This window comes from Spermophilus citellus, assembly GCF_964194105.1.
Source record: "Spermophilus citellus genome assembly, chromosome: 4".
Classification (NCBI taxonomy): domain Eukaryota; kingdom Metazoa; phylum Chordata; class Mammalia; order Rodentia; family Sciuridae; genus Spermophilus; species Spermophilus citellus.
The window spans coordinates 155,514,316-155,534,675 of NC_138185.1; the positions used below are offsets into that span (position 1 = coordinate 155,514,316).

The window sequence follows — 20,360 nt, forward strand, 5'->3', positions numbered from 1 at the left end:
ATTTACCTTTTAATGGTGTTAGAATATGAACTGAAGGGCAGTGAGACAACAGGAAGGACATCCAGTTAGGTGAAGCGAAGAGGGCCTAAACTAAATCAGAAGCGATTGAAATGGCACAGAGGAATGTATATACATTCATGAGATATTTGCATAAGAATTTAAAAAATGACTAAACCTGGAGAAAAAGTTGAGGATAAGTTCCAGGTTTCTGACTCAGATGATAAGAGGGGTGTCATTTATCCAGAGAAGGCATACATTAGGAGAAACATAGGAATTGGAAAATATAATCAGCCAGTATTGGACAAACTGGTTTTGACATGTTTGTAACACACATATAGATGGAGTTTTCTATGTAGGCAGTCAGATTTGTTGCCCAGGAAAAAAAGACAATAAATATTAGTAATTTTTCACTTAGAACAAAACAATCGATTTGAAAAGTAGGTTTGAAATAAGTGGAGAGAAACCAAGGAGAATAAAATCAAACCAAAGGGACAAACAACAGTCATCAGCATTGCCAAATGTTATGTCAAGGCTAAGTTGAGAATTGAAATATGTCCAGTGTCTTTGGCAATTAGAAAATTATTGTTGAAATTGTTAAAATAAAGAAGCAGAAAAAGAATTGGAAGAAGAATAAAAAGGAAGAGGAGGAGGAGGAGGAAGTAGAGGATAAGCAGCAGCAGCTTCAGAAAAAGAAGAAACTGCAGCATCTTCTGCACAGCTGCTGCTGCAGTACAATGAGGTATCTTCAGTTAGTTTGTTGAGTATTGAATGAAGGTAGCAAAGCGTTGCTCATGATTACCTAGAAACCTTTCTGTGAAAATATTATAACAGCTATTCATAAAGGAATATAGGATAGAAGGGACTTTTTTAAAGATAGGAAATCTACTGTCTACACAGAGAGGATCTTAGAGAAGGAAGGTGGGGATAAATTAGAAAGATGAAAATTTGACAATACAAGATTCTGAAAGATATGATCAATACATAGGAAAAAAAGAGATTCAATTAGGAGATAATGAAGAATACTTCTAAGACAGGAGCTATAAGAGGGAAAGTACATATTTAGGAGGAAAGAGAATTGAAGGAATGTACATCCAATGATATCACTATTCTCTGTGAAGGTGCAGGCAAGATCATCTTTTGAAAGAGACCCTGAGAAGAGGTGTAGAATAGTTAATGTAAAATGAATCCTAGATCTTTATCTTTAGTCCTACTCCCATAGAGGAAATTGATAAGGAAAATACAAATAACTGTTGCTGAAGATTCAGTTGTAGAAGCCATACAGTTGTAGTGAGTTCAACTTCATACTGGTTTAATCTAAACTGGAGAAGAGTTGTGATTAGATCAATCCAAGATTTGTGTTTTGAAGGGGAAAAGCCCTAGAAACCTTGGTGACTTCTGGTTTCCTGGGGAAACTAGGGATAACCTTTAACCTCTTAAATGGGCAGGCCCCAAAAAGAGACTTTCCCAAATTGCAGGAGAGTAGCCAAGCTGGCCCACAGGACATTTACCTCCTGATGGAATCAGAAACGTCATCTGGAAACACTGAGTACATTCATGACTGAAGAAAGCACATGAGGCTTATAAGTACCAACAAGGTCTAGGTTCCAATTTATACATAGTTTTGTAAAATATAGCATTTAGGGTTTTAAATCAATTTTTTGCCAATTAACTATTGAATTACAACAAGACTTTTTTTTTCTAAAACTCAATGAAGAGAAAGTAAGATGAAATGAGAGGCAATGAGCATATTTATCTACCAAGAAAAAGTTGTCTCCTTGAATAGAAGAAGACTCAATACTGTAAACATGGACCTTTTCTCTCTATTAACCTTTATAATGCAATTTCAGTTAAAACCCAGCTAATTTTAAAAATTAGTTACCAAATAAAATCATAAATCTCATTTAGAAAAGTAAATATGAAAGAGCAGCTGGGAAACTTCTTTAAAAAGAATCCAAGGTGAGAATTTATAATATAAATCCAAGTAATTAAAACATATTGATATAGTACAAGAGTAGAGAGTGTTAAGGAAGAACACAGATTAGAAAGTACAAAATTAGGACAAGCATCTGTGATCATTAGTGTATACCGAAGGAAACACTTTAACTCCTGGAATAGATACCTTGGACATAGACGACATTACTTGGATCCCTGTTGGGTGACTTGGGAGACTCTGAGGTCAGGCTGGCATGGTAGTGGGCAGCTAGGCTTTCTTTTACTGCTCACACAAAGGGGCTCAAAACAGGGGCTTCTATTCTGATTAGTAAAGGGGTTATAAAAGCTTCCCTTACTTGGTGTACCATCCAAGGAAGCTTAGGTAGGGAAAATTGTGGCCTGCATTTGTACTTGGGCCTTTGTGAGAGTATCTTTCAGTTGTTCCTTACAAAGTGCTCCTTTGCTTCCCCACTCCTGCACTCTGTGCTGCAACATCTTGGGGTTGTCCAAGATTGAGGTAAAGATGCAATTGCCAGGGGAGGATTGAGAAGCATTTCCTTCCATGTAGATTGTCTTCTAACCATTACTACTTCTCAATTCCAACCAACATTCTCTCTTACTTAGGTTATTGCAACTGCTTCTTGGCTAGTCTCCTTTCTTTTACCTCTGTAGTCTTTATTCACCAAAGGAGCTAGAGGGATCCTTTTTAGTATTAAATACAATTCATGTTATTTGTCTCCTCAAAGTCCTCATTCAGCTTTCCGTTTTATTCATAAGAAAATTCAGTGTTCACAAGGACTCACAAGATAGCATGTGATCTGGCTCCATGATATCTCTCTGATCTCACATCCATTTTTCTCATTATGCTACAACCACGTGACTTTTCTTGCTATTTTGCAGACATGCCAAGTTCACTCCTTTATTTAGCATTTGTTCGTTCCTCATCCTGGATGCACTTTCCCCAGATTCTCTCATGGCTCACACTCCTTGATTTATATCCGTTCTTTTCCCTGATTCCTCTTCATCAAAGAAGTGTTCTCTTTCCTCCACCCTATCAGTGTACTTATTAGACCTTCAATATTAGTGACAGTGTCCAGTATATTTTGATGATTTTTAGTGTATTTTTTTATTTTGCTAGCTGGGATCTCTCTCCCCTCCTATTTACTCAGTGTCTTTATCTGTTTTGTGCTGCTATAATAAAGCAGCATAACCCATAGCTACCCTTATGTGTGACCCACAGCTACCCTTTCACTGACCACTGCTACTCTGAGTTGAAGACATTCTTAGAACTTTTCCTCTTGGTACTTTGAATTTTGTTCTGGTTTGCATTAATGGCATTTTTCTCAATCTGATGTCATCCACGTCATTCTTAAAAGACCTTTATCAGTATTCTGGCAATTTATGCTCTTTTCCTAGCATAGCTGTCCTTTTTATTTTTTCTTATTTTCATTTCTTCAACCATTCCAGTAGGATTTGAAGAGGGAAAGTTAGGTAAAACAGGACTCAAGTCACCATCTTTTTTAAATTTACATATAAGTTATGCTTATAAATAAATATTTAAGTGTAAATTTTTTAAAGTATAGACATTTAATTTTTTCTCAAAGTGAGCATATCACCTTACCCAGCAACCAAATAAAAAAAAATATCAGCAGCAGCATTTTAGAAGCCCTTTTTTTGCCTCCTCTTTGTCACTCACCCCTGAAATATAATCATTTTCCTGTCTTCTAATACTATAGCTTATTTTCATATTTTTTATGAATTGACTCATATAGTATATACTCATTACATGTGTATGTGTTCTTGGTTAACATTGTTCTTTGAGAATCATCCTCATTATATATAACAATAATTATTTCTTTGCCATTTCATTCTCTAGGTTAAAACCCAAAAGAAATGTGTGGTTATATCCCACCTAACAAAATATTCAGAGAAGCACTATTTAGCCACCAACTGAAACAGTCCAAATATGTATCAATAGTAGAATGAATAAAACCATGTTTATACATCAATAATTTATAATACTAAACAGTCTTTAAACTGTCATTTTTTTTTCTTTTCCCTCTTTGCCTAAATCAACCGTAACTTTTCATTCCTATTCTAGCCACATCAGCTTTTACCTGCATCCAAGATAACTTATGTTAACAACTTAGGATATATATTTCTACATTTTCTTCCTACCTAATCACACAGACACAGAATCTCACACACAAACACACATATCTATGGGGGAGTTATTATTGTAACAAGTGGGATTATAATATAAATAGTTCTCTATATTTTGTTTGTCATATCATAATATTAGAAATAGGATTCTATACTTTTTAGATAATGAATGTCCAGAATTATATAATGAAAATGTTAAAAACTATGAAAATGGGGTTAATTTTTATCAAAATAATTTAGGTATTAATTTCTTCACATTATATACAATGAAGTTGTTGAATTCATTTTAATAATATGCCAGGTAAGCTCTCTAAGTACAAAGAACTGTGCTCAGTTTGGAGCACCACAGTTTAATAAGAAGGATAAGCTGGAGGCTATTCAAAAGAGACAAAGAATGTCTATCAAAAGAACTAAAAGAATTGAACTGAGAGCAAGATAAGGGTGTAGATGAAAAATGACTATTTTCTTCAAGTATTGAAGGCTCATTATACAGTAGAAAAATTATACTTATTTTATTTGAACGAAGGATAGGATGGCAACAAAAAGAGAGGAGTTATGGAGAGACAGAATTAAATTCAGAATAAAAAATAGCTTTCAAACAGAAAACTTCAGAGATCAAATAGACTGTCTTGGGGTCCAGCTGTCTGGTAATATACTATATGAAGATTTCAAGTCAGGTTGGGTGGTTCAACTTAAGTTAATTTTAAGGTCCTTTTCAGTTTATATTGACATGACCCGAGTATTCATTTGATTTCCTTAATAGATACATTATTATGACCATTATTTTTAATGGAAGATGATTGAAAGTGAAAATTTACATCAAGAAGAAATAATTAAAGAACTGGTGAGTCAGATCTAAATTTCTTTTGAACATTTGCAAAAATATGAGAGGGAACATTTTTTATGCACTTTTCTGGAACTGAAAGGAATATCTAGTGATTTCTTCTGCAATATGCCTTTTGGAAACACAGAAAAATCACATATGTGGTACAACTTACTTTCTTGTGAGAGATATAAAAATGGTACCAGTACAATTGACAATTTGTAATTTCAAATGACAAAAATCATTTTCATTATTTAAAATAGTAATAATTAAATTTCTTTTTGTTTTTAAACAGTGTTTGTGCAATGGTTTATCTTATGAGATAGTTGGAAAAGAAGGATCAAATGCTTCAAAACTGGAGATGTTTTTCTCAGGGTATCCCCGTATAGTTGGATTATCATTATTTCCTAATTTAACAAGTCTTACAATTGTTGCTCAAGATATAAAAGAAATTTCAGGGTTAGAGACTTGTGTTCTGCTTAAAGAACTTTGGATTGCTGAATGTTGCATCGAGGTAAGCTTAAATATATAATCTTAGAATGGAATATTTTATACTGAAATTTTGACTTTGGAACAATAATTCATTGAAATTATGATGAAGCAGAGCAAAACAGATAAGTGGCAAAAGATAGAAATTGATATTCAAAAAAGAAAAATTAGAAATAAGTGATTAAAGCATAAACATATTTTACTTTTTAGTTATCAAAGCTAATCAAATCAGAGCTAGCACTGCTTAACAGTAAAATTGATTTACTTACACACTATTGATTAGACATCAGTTTTGAAATTCAATACTTTAAAACACCAAAAGCCACAGAAATGTACACACATTTTTACCTCAGAAATCCTGTTTTAAAAATTTTATCCTAGAGAAGTAATTCAACAGCAGAAAACAAATGTATGTAAGAAGCTATTTGTTGCAGTATTATAAATAGTAGCTAAGAATTTGGAATGTAAACATTTTATTCATAGAGTAATTTTTTAAAAAATTACTATAAACTTTAAGAAATATTCTAAAATTATTATATATTATAATTTGAAAGATTATAAAACATTTTAGATGGTCTTCAATAAAAAAGTCTTCACCAAATTACATAATATATTATGATTATAGTTATAAAATAGAGTTGATTAAAAATTTAAATAAAGTATATAAGACTAAATAAAATTGTATGTAGATGGAGTAATTATATGCTTTCTCTTTTAAAAATTTAGTTAATTTTTTGAACATTATTTTCACAATAAAATGTTATATTTAATAAAAATTTACTTAGAAACTTACTTTATTGGAAGGGTTAATGGCAAAGTATAATGTAATACAATTCAATTTCCTTTTAAACAGAAAATTGGAGGCCTTCAAGAATGTAGAAATTTGGAAAAATTGTATTTATATTATAATAAAATTTCTAAAATAGAAAATTTAGACAAATTAATTAAATTGCAAGTCCTCTGGCTGAACCACAACATGATTAAAAATATTGAGGTAAGATAATTTCAATGATTCATACATATATAAAACCAGTTACTTCTGTAGATTTTAAACCACAATGTCTAAGATCGGATTATGATTAGGGATCAAAATAATTATCACTAGTTTAATTATTATGATTAAAATAACTAAGATGAACACAGCATTTTATAATGCATGGAGGGCTTCATATTCATCATCATCATTACTTCTCTCAACAACCTGAGAGGAAAGATAATGCTGTTATTTGAAGATTTTTAAAAAAGATATTTAGAGGAGTTATATGACTTGTCTTAGATTATGAACATGTGTGTAATGTGTTCTTTTTCCACTCAACTCCTCCTCTTTGGTCTCCACTTCCCTTCTTGTTCCCTCTTACAATAGTTCTCTGCAGGTTCCAATATGGAGAAACAAAGATGGCTTCATTGAGATACCCACTTCCCTCTGTGCTTGTGAAGTACACAGCACTCAATAAACAAAACATCCAGAGAACTTACCAGATTAATCAGGGATGACTTGGAAATGAAGATTTTAATGATTTTTTTCTAAATAACATATTGTCTAAATTTTCAGGGCTTACAGACTTTGAAAAATTTAAATGACCTCAACCTTGCAGGAAATCTGATAAGCACCATTGGTATGTATTGTTTCATTTGGAATTTGAGAGAAAATTACAACAGTTATTTATCAATATAAACATGTATATGGATAGATTTCTTTCTTTTAGATTTTTTGAATAATATCTTTACAAAGTATTTCTTATCTCATGTTTATAGGATTGAAAATATTAGCTGTTAATGGTACCATTAATCTTGCTGATATGTGGGAAATGATGGCTGTATATAACTCAGAGGTATGATAAGATATGAAAAGGAGATAAAACAAGAAATTTGATTTTTCTTTTATCTTGTTAAATCAAAGGTCGGTGTCTTGACATCAATGAACAACTGGAGAAGCTTAACCTTTCTGGTAACCAAATATGTTCTTTCAAGGTATGTTTAAGTGGAATAATTTGTTTTTATCTGAATCATGAACCATATAATTGCAGAAAATTGACTAACTAGTCCCTTTTAAAGGAACAGATTCATTTTTTTGAGGCTACCTTATACTTCAGGGAATTTCAGAGTCATCTGACTAAATTGACTTTATGATCTGACAGTATTAAAACCAAAAAGATAACTATTTACTTGACTCTTAGAGTGTCATTTTCTCTTAATTTTCTCTCAGTCTTTCTGGGAGTCTTCCTAGCATCAAAAAAATGGAGTGTTCCTGATCAGTCCTGGGATCTTTTCTTATTTGTCTGCACTCATTCTCTAAAAAATCTCATCATGTCTCATGACTTTAAATATTTTTATCTATTGGTTACTCCTAAATTGGTACCTCTACTTTTCCTGATAACTCCCTAGAATTATCCTAGCTCAAACTGATTTCTCCTCCAATAAACCTTCTACAGGCTTCCCCACTTCTCTAAATGGCATTTTCATTCTTCCAGTAACTTAAGCCAAAATCCTTATAGCAGTTTTTTTACTCCTTTTATTCCTTCATATCCCACATCTAATTCATCAGTGAATTCCATTGGTCCCCCTTCAGAATATGTCTAGAGTCTGACCATTTCTTACCATGTACATCACTGTCAATATAATTAAGGACACCATCATCTCTAACCTGTATTATTGAGAGAAAAAAAATCTTAACATCTCTTCCTCTATTTTTCTTTTCCCTACTGTCAATCTCTTCTCCACACAGTATCCTGATGAAACCTTTAAAAATATGCCAGATGAAACCACTCTTCTGCTCACAATCCTCCCTTGGCTTCTCATCTCTTTCACAATATCAGACAATTCTTACAATGGCCCATAGGACTTTATAAAGTCTAGTTGTTCTCTCACCCACAACTGTCTCTCTAACCACAGTTTCTATCATTATTGAAAGGAAAATGAGAAAGCAAGATACAGGCCAGCGAGAAAGGAAGGACAGAGACCAGGCAGAGATCCACACAAAAGTTTATTTGTCAAAGCTGACAAATAAATGCCATCTCTCTATAGAGAAGAGAGAGGCCCCGAAATGTTTGGGTGCTCAGCTTTTGTGAGGTTGGGGTTTGGAGTTGTAGTTGTGGTGCTATGGGATAGGCTCAGGGTTGCTTGCATCAGAGCTAGGCAGGTGGGGAATAGCACGATATTGGCTTAGGTCGATGGTCACCATGGGGCTTTTGCAGAGGAAAGGGATCGCGTCCTTTTGGAATTGGCTTAGGGTTATGATTCCATGGGGTAAGTCACTAATGGGGGTGGGAGGAGTTTGAGTAAGATGGCTGCTCAAATGTTAAATGAATACCCTATAATTATCACATTAATTTATTCTATTCCAGCCATTTTGGTCTCACCATTCTCTGAATATACCTAGTACACTCTTAACTTTGGCCTTTGTACTTGTTGAAGTATTCTTTCCCATGTACCTGTAGGCCTCATTCCCTTTTTTCATTTTGATCTTTGTTCAAATATTATGTTCTTGATGATGTCTTTCCTGCTGATATAGGTAAAATAGCAATAAGCCCCACTACTCTCCCCAGCACTTCAAATCACCCTTTTCAGTTTAATTTTACCTCTCAGCACATCGCTTGCTAGAATAAAAGCTCCATGTATTCATAAATTTTGCCTATTCTGCTCACTGCTTATCTACAATGCTTAGAACAGTGCTGTACATGTAGTAAATCACAGTAAACATTTGTCAAGAACTTGAATGCCAAAGAAACAACCAAATTAGGGGTGTTATGTTTATTACATATAATGTGGGTTAAATCATGTGGCATTCATAATTTTGACAGTGAGCATATTCAAGGTGCATATTCAAATACTTCCTGTGGAAAATATTGGATAAAAATGAGTAGGAAATAATTTTGGATTGATCAGTATTAAAATAGGCATTCTTTTACTTAGATAAAAATAAAAGAAGATTCCAAGAAGCTACAAAATAAAGAAGAATAACTGCCTTAAAGAGAATTTTTTTTAAAAAATTTTTATATTAGTCAAATTCCAGAGGAAATACTTTTTATGAAACTAAAATTCTGTTAAAGCCAACAGAATTTTAATAGGCTTTGTAGGTGGCTCTTCTGGGCAGCAGGGGATGGGTATTCTAAGAGGGAAAGAACAATATGCACAAAGGTGTGGAGGTAAAAAGTCAAAGAGTATGTTTGAGTAACATCGGCATTGTTATTTGACCAAAGTAGAGTGTACATATGGAAAATACTAGAAGTTAAAATTGGAAGGGCAAACTGGGTCCTGATATGGTCTGTATGCTATGGACAACAGAACACTTTCAGAGTCTTTGAGAAAGGGAGTGATATAATCAGAGATGATCCTTAGGGCTCATAATCTGAAATTACTATTTATTGTTTTGGTGCAGCAGAAAGCAGAAAAGCCAGTTAGGAGACTATGAAACTTGTCTGAATGAGATATTGTAGACAAACCAAAGCAAAAAAAAAAAAAAAAAAAAAAACGAAGAAGAAAGTGAAAGAAGAAGAGGAAGAGAAGAGAGAAAGAAGAGGAGAAAAAGATAAGAAAAAGTAATACATGAGATAGACCTTATGTTTGTTGAACTTGCAGCATTTGTCACCTAGTGGAATGTGAAAAGAAAGAGAGTACAAAATGGATCTGTAATTCCAGTACTTAGCATGCTCAAGAAATACTTGTCATGTATAGCTCAAGAAATATTTGTCATGGGACTCCATGTATAACAAGTATTTACTCTGGAATTTGACTAATAAAATAAAATTTTATTTAAATTTCTTTTTTTAAAAACAGCTTTATAGTTGTAGATGGACACAATATCTTTGTTCTATTTATATATTTATATGGTGTTGAGGATCAAACCCAGTGTCTCACGCATGCAAGGCAAGCACTCAACCGCTGAGTTACAACCCAAGACCTATTTAAATTTCTTTTTAAGGTTCTTATTCTGCTTTATTTTGTAGCTTCTTGGAGTTTTTATGTATTTTTCTCTGCATAAAATAATGTCTATTTTAATACTGATCAATTCAAAATTATTTCCTACTCATCTTTATCTAAAATTTTCTAGTGGCTAGTTTGGAATGAAAGAGAATGTATTTGATCCGGATATGTTGAATTCAGTGTACTAGTGTAATAATCAGGTGAAGAGCTTGTATAAGTGGTTGGAAATGAGGGGCTAAAATTCATAACTAGAATAGTCAATTTAAGAATCGGTAGAATACATTTCCTGTTGGCTAAATGGCTATGAGTAATAAATCTGTGCCCTTGGAACAAAGCATATATTTGGGGGATTTGGAGAAAATGGGGAAAAGATAAAATCTGTAAGCAGAGCTCCAAGAAAAGTTGAAGACTTATTATTATCAGAGACGTTAAAGGATAAGAGAACTTTAAACAGGATAGTCCACAGTCAAATTAGATAGATAGATCAGGGATGAAGAAAACTTCCATAATATCTGCCCTAATTTGTCATGGAAACAAATTAGGGCATGTCAGGCCATGTCTTGAGAAAAAATCTTAGTCATAGGATTCCCTCTGGTAGTCTAATGTGTTTGGCAGTATGTTAGATGACCTGCTGATACTTAACTGATTGGCTAAGTAGTGAGCTGGGCTAGAAGCACCTGGTCAAGCAAGTCAGAGGTTGAGACTAAAAAATCTGTGACCCTAGGTGGAGTCAAATTGTGGTCTCTTTCCTTAACTAAACATCTGCCTGACTAAGTACTTTACTGAATGTAGAGTAATGAAGTCAGCTGAGTGAGCAAGCTAGCCTGTCACTGTTTCATGGATGTTGGCAGAAGAAATGATTCCTGGGTCTGAGACAAAGGACTAGAAAGTAGCATGGGCAAAATATTGGTTTGCTTCAGTTATCCCATGCTCTCCAAGTTCCACAGGGTAACTGATGCACCCAAATGACTACTGAACAAAGACTGGGTTTGCAGCATATCACACCTAAGGAACACAGAGCTACAGGAATCTACTGCTTTAGAATCAGTCCTACTTTCTATAGAGGAATATGAGGCTGGAGAAGGGAATTGCCAGGTTTCTGTTCTCGAGACTAAAAGGCTCAGGGGTCACTCCAGGTAAACTGGGTTAACTGGGCTGTGCAAAATAACCACACAAGAGACACAAGTACCTTTTTCTTTGGGGTCGCTCCTCTGACCTTAAGGATCCGCAGGAAGAGAGAGTGAGAGCACACACTGACATCTTTAATTGAGGAGAAGCTATTCAAATGAGACAAGGGGTCAGGGGGCTGAGTTTATCTTCATGATGTCCACTGTTGGCAGGTTGACTGGCATCTGGGTGGGCCACACCCAAGGGCACAGTAAGAGAAGGGGGCACATACAAGGCACTTCCATGGAAGATTCTATCCTAAACAGGGCAAGGGGTTATATTACAAAGGAACAGGTGAGCATAGCTCCACCCATGGGGCTGTAGCAAGACACACCCATGCAGGAGACTGAGCACCTCAGAACCCAGCCAGGGAGTGTGACTCAGTCATGTGCAAGGTTGGTCTCCCACAGGGGATATTAATTCGTCTCTCAAGATTACTCATTGCAAACACATGCTGCGGAAATGGATGGGGGGAAAAAAAGGGCAGGCCTTGCATTCTTTACATACTGAGCAAGAGTTAGAAGAAATACATAGGGAACATGGCAGATTGCCTCTTCCACTATTGAAAGCATCGCAGCGTCAGATGAGGAATCAGATTTAACACATGGGAAGTAAGTTTGTTATTAAAACTAGAAACATTGAGAGGTTGGTAACAGTTGTCACAGGGTTGGGATGGCCAGTGAGATAGATAGTGGGGTATATATGTGTATTTGTCTTTGTCCCCTTTAATTCTGCTAGTTTAAGAATACACAAAATGTTCAAGTCTAACTACATGGAAATTTTAAACGTAAGTATGTTAAACATGTTGTAAAATTAAAAGGCAAAAAAATGTGGAAAATTATTTTTACAAAGACTATGGTAGGCTAAAATTGAACATTCTTACTGTTAAATCCATTATAAACAACTAACTTAACATACCCAGTAGAAGAAAGAATAAATGATTGAATAATTCACAGAATGAATTCTAAATGCCTAGTAAATTCATAAAAGAATTTTCAATCTCATTGAGAATGAATAGAATGCAAATTAAAACATGTAACTTTAAACTGATCATATTTTAAATAGGCAATTTTTAAATAAACATAGTACTCTATATGCTAGAAAGACTAGGGTAAAAAGGACAATTATATGATCTTGGGAGTTATTTAAATTGATAAAGCTTTTCTAGAAAGCATTTAGACATTATATGCCAAGTCCTATAAAAAGGTTTCTATCCTTTATCAAGTCTACTTTTAGGAATCTATTCCAAGAAAACAATGTGAAATGTGGATAAAACTTTAGGTTTAGATATTTTTAAATTTCGGAAGAAGTCAGAACTGTGAAAGATAAATTTAGAGTGTGTGGCAACATATAAAAAGGTGACCTAGCCTTGTGGAGTCATCCTTGAAGGGGGTTAGTAATATTTAGTTAATATGTGAAATCTGAGTAGGAGTAGCTGAGGTAGAGCATTCCAGGCAAAATTAGAACATGGATGAGGGCCATAAGTGGTGGAAAGGAGCATGGCCAATTCAAGAAAGTAGAAGTCTTGTACTGGGGTTGTGGCTCAGTGGTAAGCGCTTGCCTAGCATATGTGAAGCACTGGATTTGATTCTCAGCACTGCATATAAATAAATGAATAAAATTATGGTCCAGCAACATCTTAAAAAATATTTAAACAAGAAAAGAAACTAGAAGTCTTATATGACTGGAACAAGGCAAGGGAGAGATTCATGAGATTGAGGCTGAAGGAGATAAGTGCAGAATGCTGGGAGGCTATGCAACTGCCCTGCGAAGAAGCCATGTGGAAGTTTATCTTACTGTAGTTTGACATGCAGCCTTCTAGTGATTACAGGCACAGGCTGAGTAAGCAGAGAGATCTGTTAGTTCTAGTCCTGACCCATACCAGAGGTAGCATAATACAGTTGTAGCATAAAATTTCAGTGAAAAATAATGTAAAACTACTAGAATAGTGACTATTACATACTAAGGGCTCAATAATAAATATGTGTTGTTTTATTGCTTGTATTGCTATTATACTTATATTAGCCTGTTATATTTCTATGTCCTTATTTCTTAAATGATGGTAAAATAGGACTATTGTGAAAATTCATTGTAAGATGTAATATTAGAAAGACTATATATGATAATGCTAGCAACTTACCATAAAAACATTGAATGTGATTCACAGGAACTTTACCATCCTCATATTAGAAATGTTTCTGCAACACTGTTACCTAGATTTTTATCTTTAACCTTTTGTCCCACCCTAAAAAGATATTATCCTGGTGGTGATGGAATAACTTCTACTAGGCACCATAACACTGACTTTCAATGACATTTTGTGCCTTCATGGATTCCAACCTCATCTGACTTTAGAGTGTAGATAGGAGGTTCCTCAGTAGGATTTCTGAGTTCACACCCTCTATCTCCTAACCCAGACTGATGGTCAAAAGCAACATAGCCACTCAGTAATCAAAAGATATCTTTATTTCTTGGGACATCAGATGGTTTATCTTCCTTGCCCCTGCAGAATTCAGTCAAATGATTATGTACATAGCTCTGTCCATAAATCTCCCTTTTAGAGAAATTCTACTTAGTCCCACTCCACTTGTGGGCCCAGTTCTAGCCTGAGGTCAGGTCAGTGAACCATATTCTTACTTGTCCAGAGAGAGTTTGGGCACATATTGGTAACCTGACACTGTTTTACTCTTCATTTTAGCATCCTGACTTCATTCTCTCCTTCCCATTCCATTTGTAATTTACCTTTTTAAAAATTATTTTATTTTTTATTGATTTTTTAAAAAATAAATGACAGTGGAATGTATTACAATTCTTATTGCAGTTATACAGCACAACTTTTCATATCTCTGGTTGTATATAAAGTATGTTGACACCAATTCTTGTCTTCATACATGTACTTTGTATAATGATGTCTGTAACATTCCACCATCCTTGCTAATCCCCTGCCTCCTCCCTTTCCCTCCCACCCCTCTGCCCTATCTAGAATTCATCTATTCCTCCCATGCTCCCCCTCCCTACCCAACTATGAGTCAGCTTCCTTATAGCTTATAGGGATTGACTAACTTCACTTAGCATTATCTTCTCCAACACCATCCATTTACCTGCAAATGCCATGATTTTTTTCTCTTTTATTGCTGAGTAAAATTCCATTGTGTATATATGACATATTTTTTTTATCCATTCATCCACTGAAGGGCATCTAGGTTGGCTCCACAGTTTAGCTATTATGGATTGTGTTGCTATAAACATTGATGTGGTTGTGTCCCTATAGTATACTGTTTTTAAGTCTTTTGGATATAGACCGAGGAGAGGGAGAGCTGGGTCAAATGGTGGTTTCATTCCCAGATTTCCAAGGAATCTCCATACTGCTCCATATTAGCTGCACCAATTTGCAGTCTTACCAGCAATGTATGAGTGTATCTTTTTCCCCACATCCTTGCCAACACTTATTATTGTTTGTCTTCATAATAGCTGTCATTCTGACTGGAGTGAGATGATATCTTAGAAGTTTTGATTTGCATTTCTCTAATTGCTAGAGATGATGAACATTTTTTTTTCATATATTTGTTGATTGATTGTATATCCTCTCCTTAGAAGTGTCTATTCAGGTCCTTGGCCCATTTGTTGATTGGGTTATTTGGGTTTTTTTGTTGCTTAGCTTTTTAAGTTCTTTATATATCCTAGAGATTAGTGCTCTATCTGATGTGTGAGAGCTCCCAGGATGTAGGCTCTCTCTTCACCTCACAAATTGTTTCTTTTGCTGAGAATAAACTTTTTAGTTTGATTCCATCCCATTTATTGATTCTTGGTTTTAATTCTTGCGGTATAGGAGTCCTATGAAGGAAGTTGGGGCTTAATCCCACATGATGAAGATCAGGGCCTATTTTTTCTTCGATTAGATGCAGTGTCTCTGCTGGTTTAATTCCCAAGTCCTTGATCCACTTTGAGTTGAGTTTTGTGCATGGTGAGAGATAGGGGTTTAATTTCATTTTGTTGCATATGGATTTTCAGTTTTGCCAGCACCATTTGTTGAAGATGCTATCTTTTCTCCAATGCATGATTTTGGCAACTGTGTCTAATATAAGATAATTGTAATTTTGTGTGTTAGTCTCTGTGCCCTCTATTTTGTACCATTGGTCTAGCAGTCTGTTTTGGTGCACTAATACTTCCTGGGGCTGGGACTGTAGCTCAGTGGCAGAGAACTTGCCTAGCACATGTGAGGCACTGGGTTCAATCCCCAGCACCACATAAATAAATATGTGTGTCCATCTATAACTACAAAATTTAAAAAAAAAAACTAATATTTCCTGTTTCTTCCTTTGAATTTCTCCTAATTAATGATTCTGATTCTACTACCTATCATCACATCCTTTCAAGTTTCACCCCACCCTAGTACCCTCCTACCTCAGGCAACATCCTAGAAATAAGGACATTATAAGGATTTATTGGAAAGAGGTTGGTAGAAAACAATGATTCAATTTACATGTTTATTTAAAGCCTTCTGTGTTCTACATGCTGAGTATTGGGAATACAACATTAAGGTACAATCCCTGAGTTTGTCTCAGTGAAGACAGGAAAAGTTTTGTCTCTACTTTTCCTGCAGAAGGCCAGATAGAAAACATTTTAGGCTTTTTGGATCACAGATGGCCTTCTGCTGCATATTCTTTTTTATTTTTTATAACACTTTATAAATGTAAACAATTCTTAGACTATAGATTGAATACTAAAGCTCATATAGACCCTTGGCATATGACTTGCTGGGTTCACAAGCAATTGTCAATTCAGACTGATAAATTCTATAACAAAATTAAGCCAAGTGGCTAAAATAACTCATAGGTTCTACTCATCTACTCTAACCTTGGGGTCTGAAATAAGGTTCCCAAAGAAGGTGAAAACTGGATTGGGCCTAAATAGATTAATGTGCAAAGCTGGGTGAAGTTCAGTCAACTCAAAATGGACTGTATATGAGTAAAGGTCTAAAAATAAAATAGGTTCTGGCACATTCTGAAGCTATAAGTAATTCAGTATGGCCAAAACATAAAATGTCAGAATTTAAGCAGGGAGAGGTAAGGCTGAAGAGTTAAGCAAGGGCCAAATAACAAAAAATAAATAAATAAAATATAAACAATGACTTAAAGATCAGAATAAAATATGTTAAGAAGAAATATTGATCTGGAAATACATGATCAAGCCTTCCCCCTCCATCGGTTGTGAGGAAACTAGGCCCTCCAAGAACTAGCTTAAAATTGATCATAATAGGTAGAAGGGGCATTTATAGAAAAAGCAAAGCAAGCAAACAGAAAACAATGAGAAATCAAGAATTCCATGGTGATTGTAACAGAATGGGTTCCCCTAACCTTTGTAAATATGTCAGATCTGGGGAGCAAGGAAGATGGAGAGCAGTGTTTCTTGGTGGTAAGTGTAGGACATAGAGTTGAAGGAAGCAGAGCACTCCAGGAACCCTGGGGGTAATTGTTAGCAAAAGGAGCTGTGCAGAGGTGGCAACATGTGTGATGGCTCCAAAGTTCAAATTGATTTATATGGTTTGGTAAATATAGAAAAAATATAGTTGTACAAAGTCTGATGTTATTGTTGATCTTTTCTTCAGGAATTTAACATGTTTTTGACTAAAGAATATTTTAATCCTCTGAATTACTTTAACATGTTTAAGTATGTAGTTAAAATGTTTTACATTAACTTATAGGTGACCTCAAGTGTTCACATGCCTCCTTTAGAAATGGATATTCACACTTAATTAAATGAATATTATTATTACTCTTTGTTTTAGGACCTCACTAACTTAACCAGGCTGCGTCACTTAAGGGATTTGTGTCTGAATGATCCTCAGTATAAAACCAATCCAGTTTGTCTGCTGTGTAATTATTCCACACATGTATTGTATCACTTGCCTTGCCTTCAAAGACTTGACACATTTGATGTGTCAGCCAAACAGATCAAGGAACTGGCAGATGTAAGTGTATTCCTAATCAATTATCTGTGACTTAAGTTTGATAATTAACTTCTTTCTGTGTTTATCTCATCACTTTTTGTCTCTAATTCTTCTTTTACCCAGTAAACAAGATGTTTCACATGAAAGCATACAAATAACAACATTAATACTAGAATTTGATGATAAAACTGGAAGGTGAAATACTTTAAAAAATTGTTTATAATCTGTACAAAATTAAAAGAAGGAGATCTGAAGCATCCATTAATGTTAAACTAACTGAACTAGTGCTGCATATAAAAACTTAAAATATAAATAACAGTAAAAATATAATAAGTAACTACCTCTCATCTGGAATATTACATATAGAAATAATAAAGTATCCATGGATGATGGTAGTATGCCAAAAATTGGGTAGATTTTAGTCTAATTAAAAATGGTTTGAGAGTCACTCAGAGTAGAAGTGGCCCTCCACATGCTGTCATTACACTCTTGAAATCTTGCTGACAATGAACCTTCCTATAAGGGAGTTTTCACAAGTCACCAAGGGATCTATAATTTTACACTGGAGTTCATGGGAATTCTCCACGCTCATTACTAGTATTTCTATATCATTTTTCTACCTCTCTTTTAGGCCAATTCCACTCCCTGTGCATCATCTTTGTTTTAGGACCTCACTAACTTAACCAGGCTGCCTCACTTGATGGATTTGTGTCTGAATTATCCTCAATATAAAACCAATTCATTTGTCCATTCAGTTAATCATAAATTGACTTTGAGTATCTATAATGTGCCAAGAATGTGGATGCCCAATATAAGGGACCTTCCACCTTGTGGCCTATGCATCTTCTCAACATAGATAAAGAATGTCTTTATCTATTTATCTTGTTTCTCTTTTAGTGCTATGGATTGATTCTCAAGTTCCCCCTTTTTCTTCACTTTTATTCTAACATTGAGATTATTCTAATTTTTAATCTGAGAAGTGAACTATCTTGTAATACGGAGCAAAAAGCTAATGCCATTGTCTACTGGCAGACGTTCAGAGTCATTGGAGGCCCAGGGAGGAATGTTTTCTCTAGTAATGCTTAAAAAAAAACACCTGCAAAACTTCACAGTATCAACCATATTTTTTAAAATTTCTACTATCTCTAATTTTATATCAGAGATTCCACAAAAGTAATCAGAGTGAACATGCTCTACAAAAATTAGTTGATTGGCTAATTACTCTAACAAATATTTAATGCCTGTTATATTCTGGCCACAGTTTAAGTCACTAGAGATGCAGAGTAAGCAAATCAATCCCTGCTTTCTTGGAGCATATAGTCCAGTGAAGAAGGCAGATAATAAGCAACTGAATGAGCAAATGACTAGCATGTTAAATGCTGATAAATGGTATGGAAAAAAAGATAAAACAAGGGTAAATGAAAAGAGGTTGTTAATAAGGACATATTGGCTCTTTTATTATAGAATTGTCAGAAAAAGATTTTCTTATAATGCAATATTTGAGCAGAAACCTGAAACAAGTGAGGGAGCAAGTCATGTGAATATCTGGGGAAGAGCTTTAAACAGGGATCACTAAGTACAAAATCCCTAGTTCAGGAACATGCCTATTTAAAGGACAACAAAGAAAGCTTATGGCTGGAGCTGAGTATTTGAAGGAAAGAAAACTAAGGGATGAAGACAGGAGTGGCAGGGACCAGATTATATATGACTCTGTAGAATGCTGTAAGTACTTTGGCTTTTACTTTGGAGATAGGGGCCACTGGAAAAATTTGAGCAAAGAAGGAACAAGATATGTCTTAAAAGAATTCTTTGGATAATTGATTAAGAACAGAGGATTAGAAAATTATTCCAGTAACTCAGATGAGAGATGCATATGTTTCAATACAGGGTGTTAGTGGAAGACAATATAAGAAGTAGTCAGATTCTGTTAGTAGTTATAAAGTGAAAAACATCTGGATTTGCTGATGAATTTATTGGGTATGAAGTACAGAGGAAATAAGTAGAGAATAATTCTAATTTATAAGCCTGAGCAATTAAAAGAGTGAGTTGTTATTTGAAAAACAGAGGAAGAGTATGGGAGAAATATATTTAGGAGGAAGAATAACAATTTAATTTTAGGTATGTAAAGTTTGAACAGGCTTTGAACATCCAAAGGGGATGTGTGGGTCTGCTATTTTAAGAGAGTTTCCCAGATTAGAGAGATAAATATGAGAATTGCAAGAAGAAAGATGGTACTTAAACTTGTGGGCTAGATGAATTACAAGGGAATGTTGTGGATGAGTAGTATGTCATTTGGTATTTTGCTGAGGCTAGCTTTGAACTCAGGATCCTCCTACCGCAGCCTCCTGAGTCGCTAGGATTACAGACATATACCACCACTCCCAGCTTGATATAGATTTTTTATTAATTAATTTATTTTAATTAGGTATATATGACAGCAGAATGCATTTTGATTCATTGTATACAATTGCAGCACAACTTTTTATTTCTCTGGTTGTACATGATGTAGTGTTACACCATATGTGCAGTCATACATGTACCTACGGTAATGATGTCCATCTCATTCCACCATCTTTCCCCACTTTACCTACCCACCCTCCCTCCCCTTAGCCTAATCAGATTTCCTCCATTTTCCCCATGCCTTCCCCCTCCCTGTTATGGATCAGCATCCACTTATCACAGAGAACATACAGCCTTTGGTTTTTTGAGATTGGCTTACTTACTCAGCATGATATTCTCCAACTCCATCTATTTACCTGCAAATGCCATAATTTGATTCTCTTTTAATGCTGAGTAATATTCCATTGATATAGATTTTTTAAATGCTTTCTTTATTATCATTCATAAGATGTCAAGTTGCAGCAGTTCTCTGTGGTAAGTGCTGTTGGTTCTTCAGATTTTTACCCATGACTA

The 20,360-nt window shown here is 34.7% G+C and overlaps 1 protein-coding gene across 1 annotated transcript in view; it reads left to right on the forward strand.

Moving 5' to 3' along the window:
• Nucleotides 1–4,891: 4,891 nt before the first annotated feature.
• The window catches only part of LRRC9 (leucine rich repeat containing 9), a gene marked incomplete at its 5' end in the record, with an annotated part of 83,780 nt that continues 68,311 nt past the window's right edge, over nt 4,892–20,360 (forward strand). Inside the window, 6 exon segments of the mRNA XM_081292973.1 lie at nt 4,892–4,939; nt 5,214–5,432; nt 6,261–6,401; nt 6,960–7,023; nt 7,308–7,378; nt 17,286–17,468. Of these exon segments, the coding sequence (XP_081149099.1) occupies nt 4,892–4,939; nt 5,214–5,432; nt 6,261–6,401; nt 6,960–7,023; nt 7,308–7,378; nt 17,286–17,468 (726 nt within the window).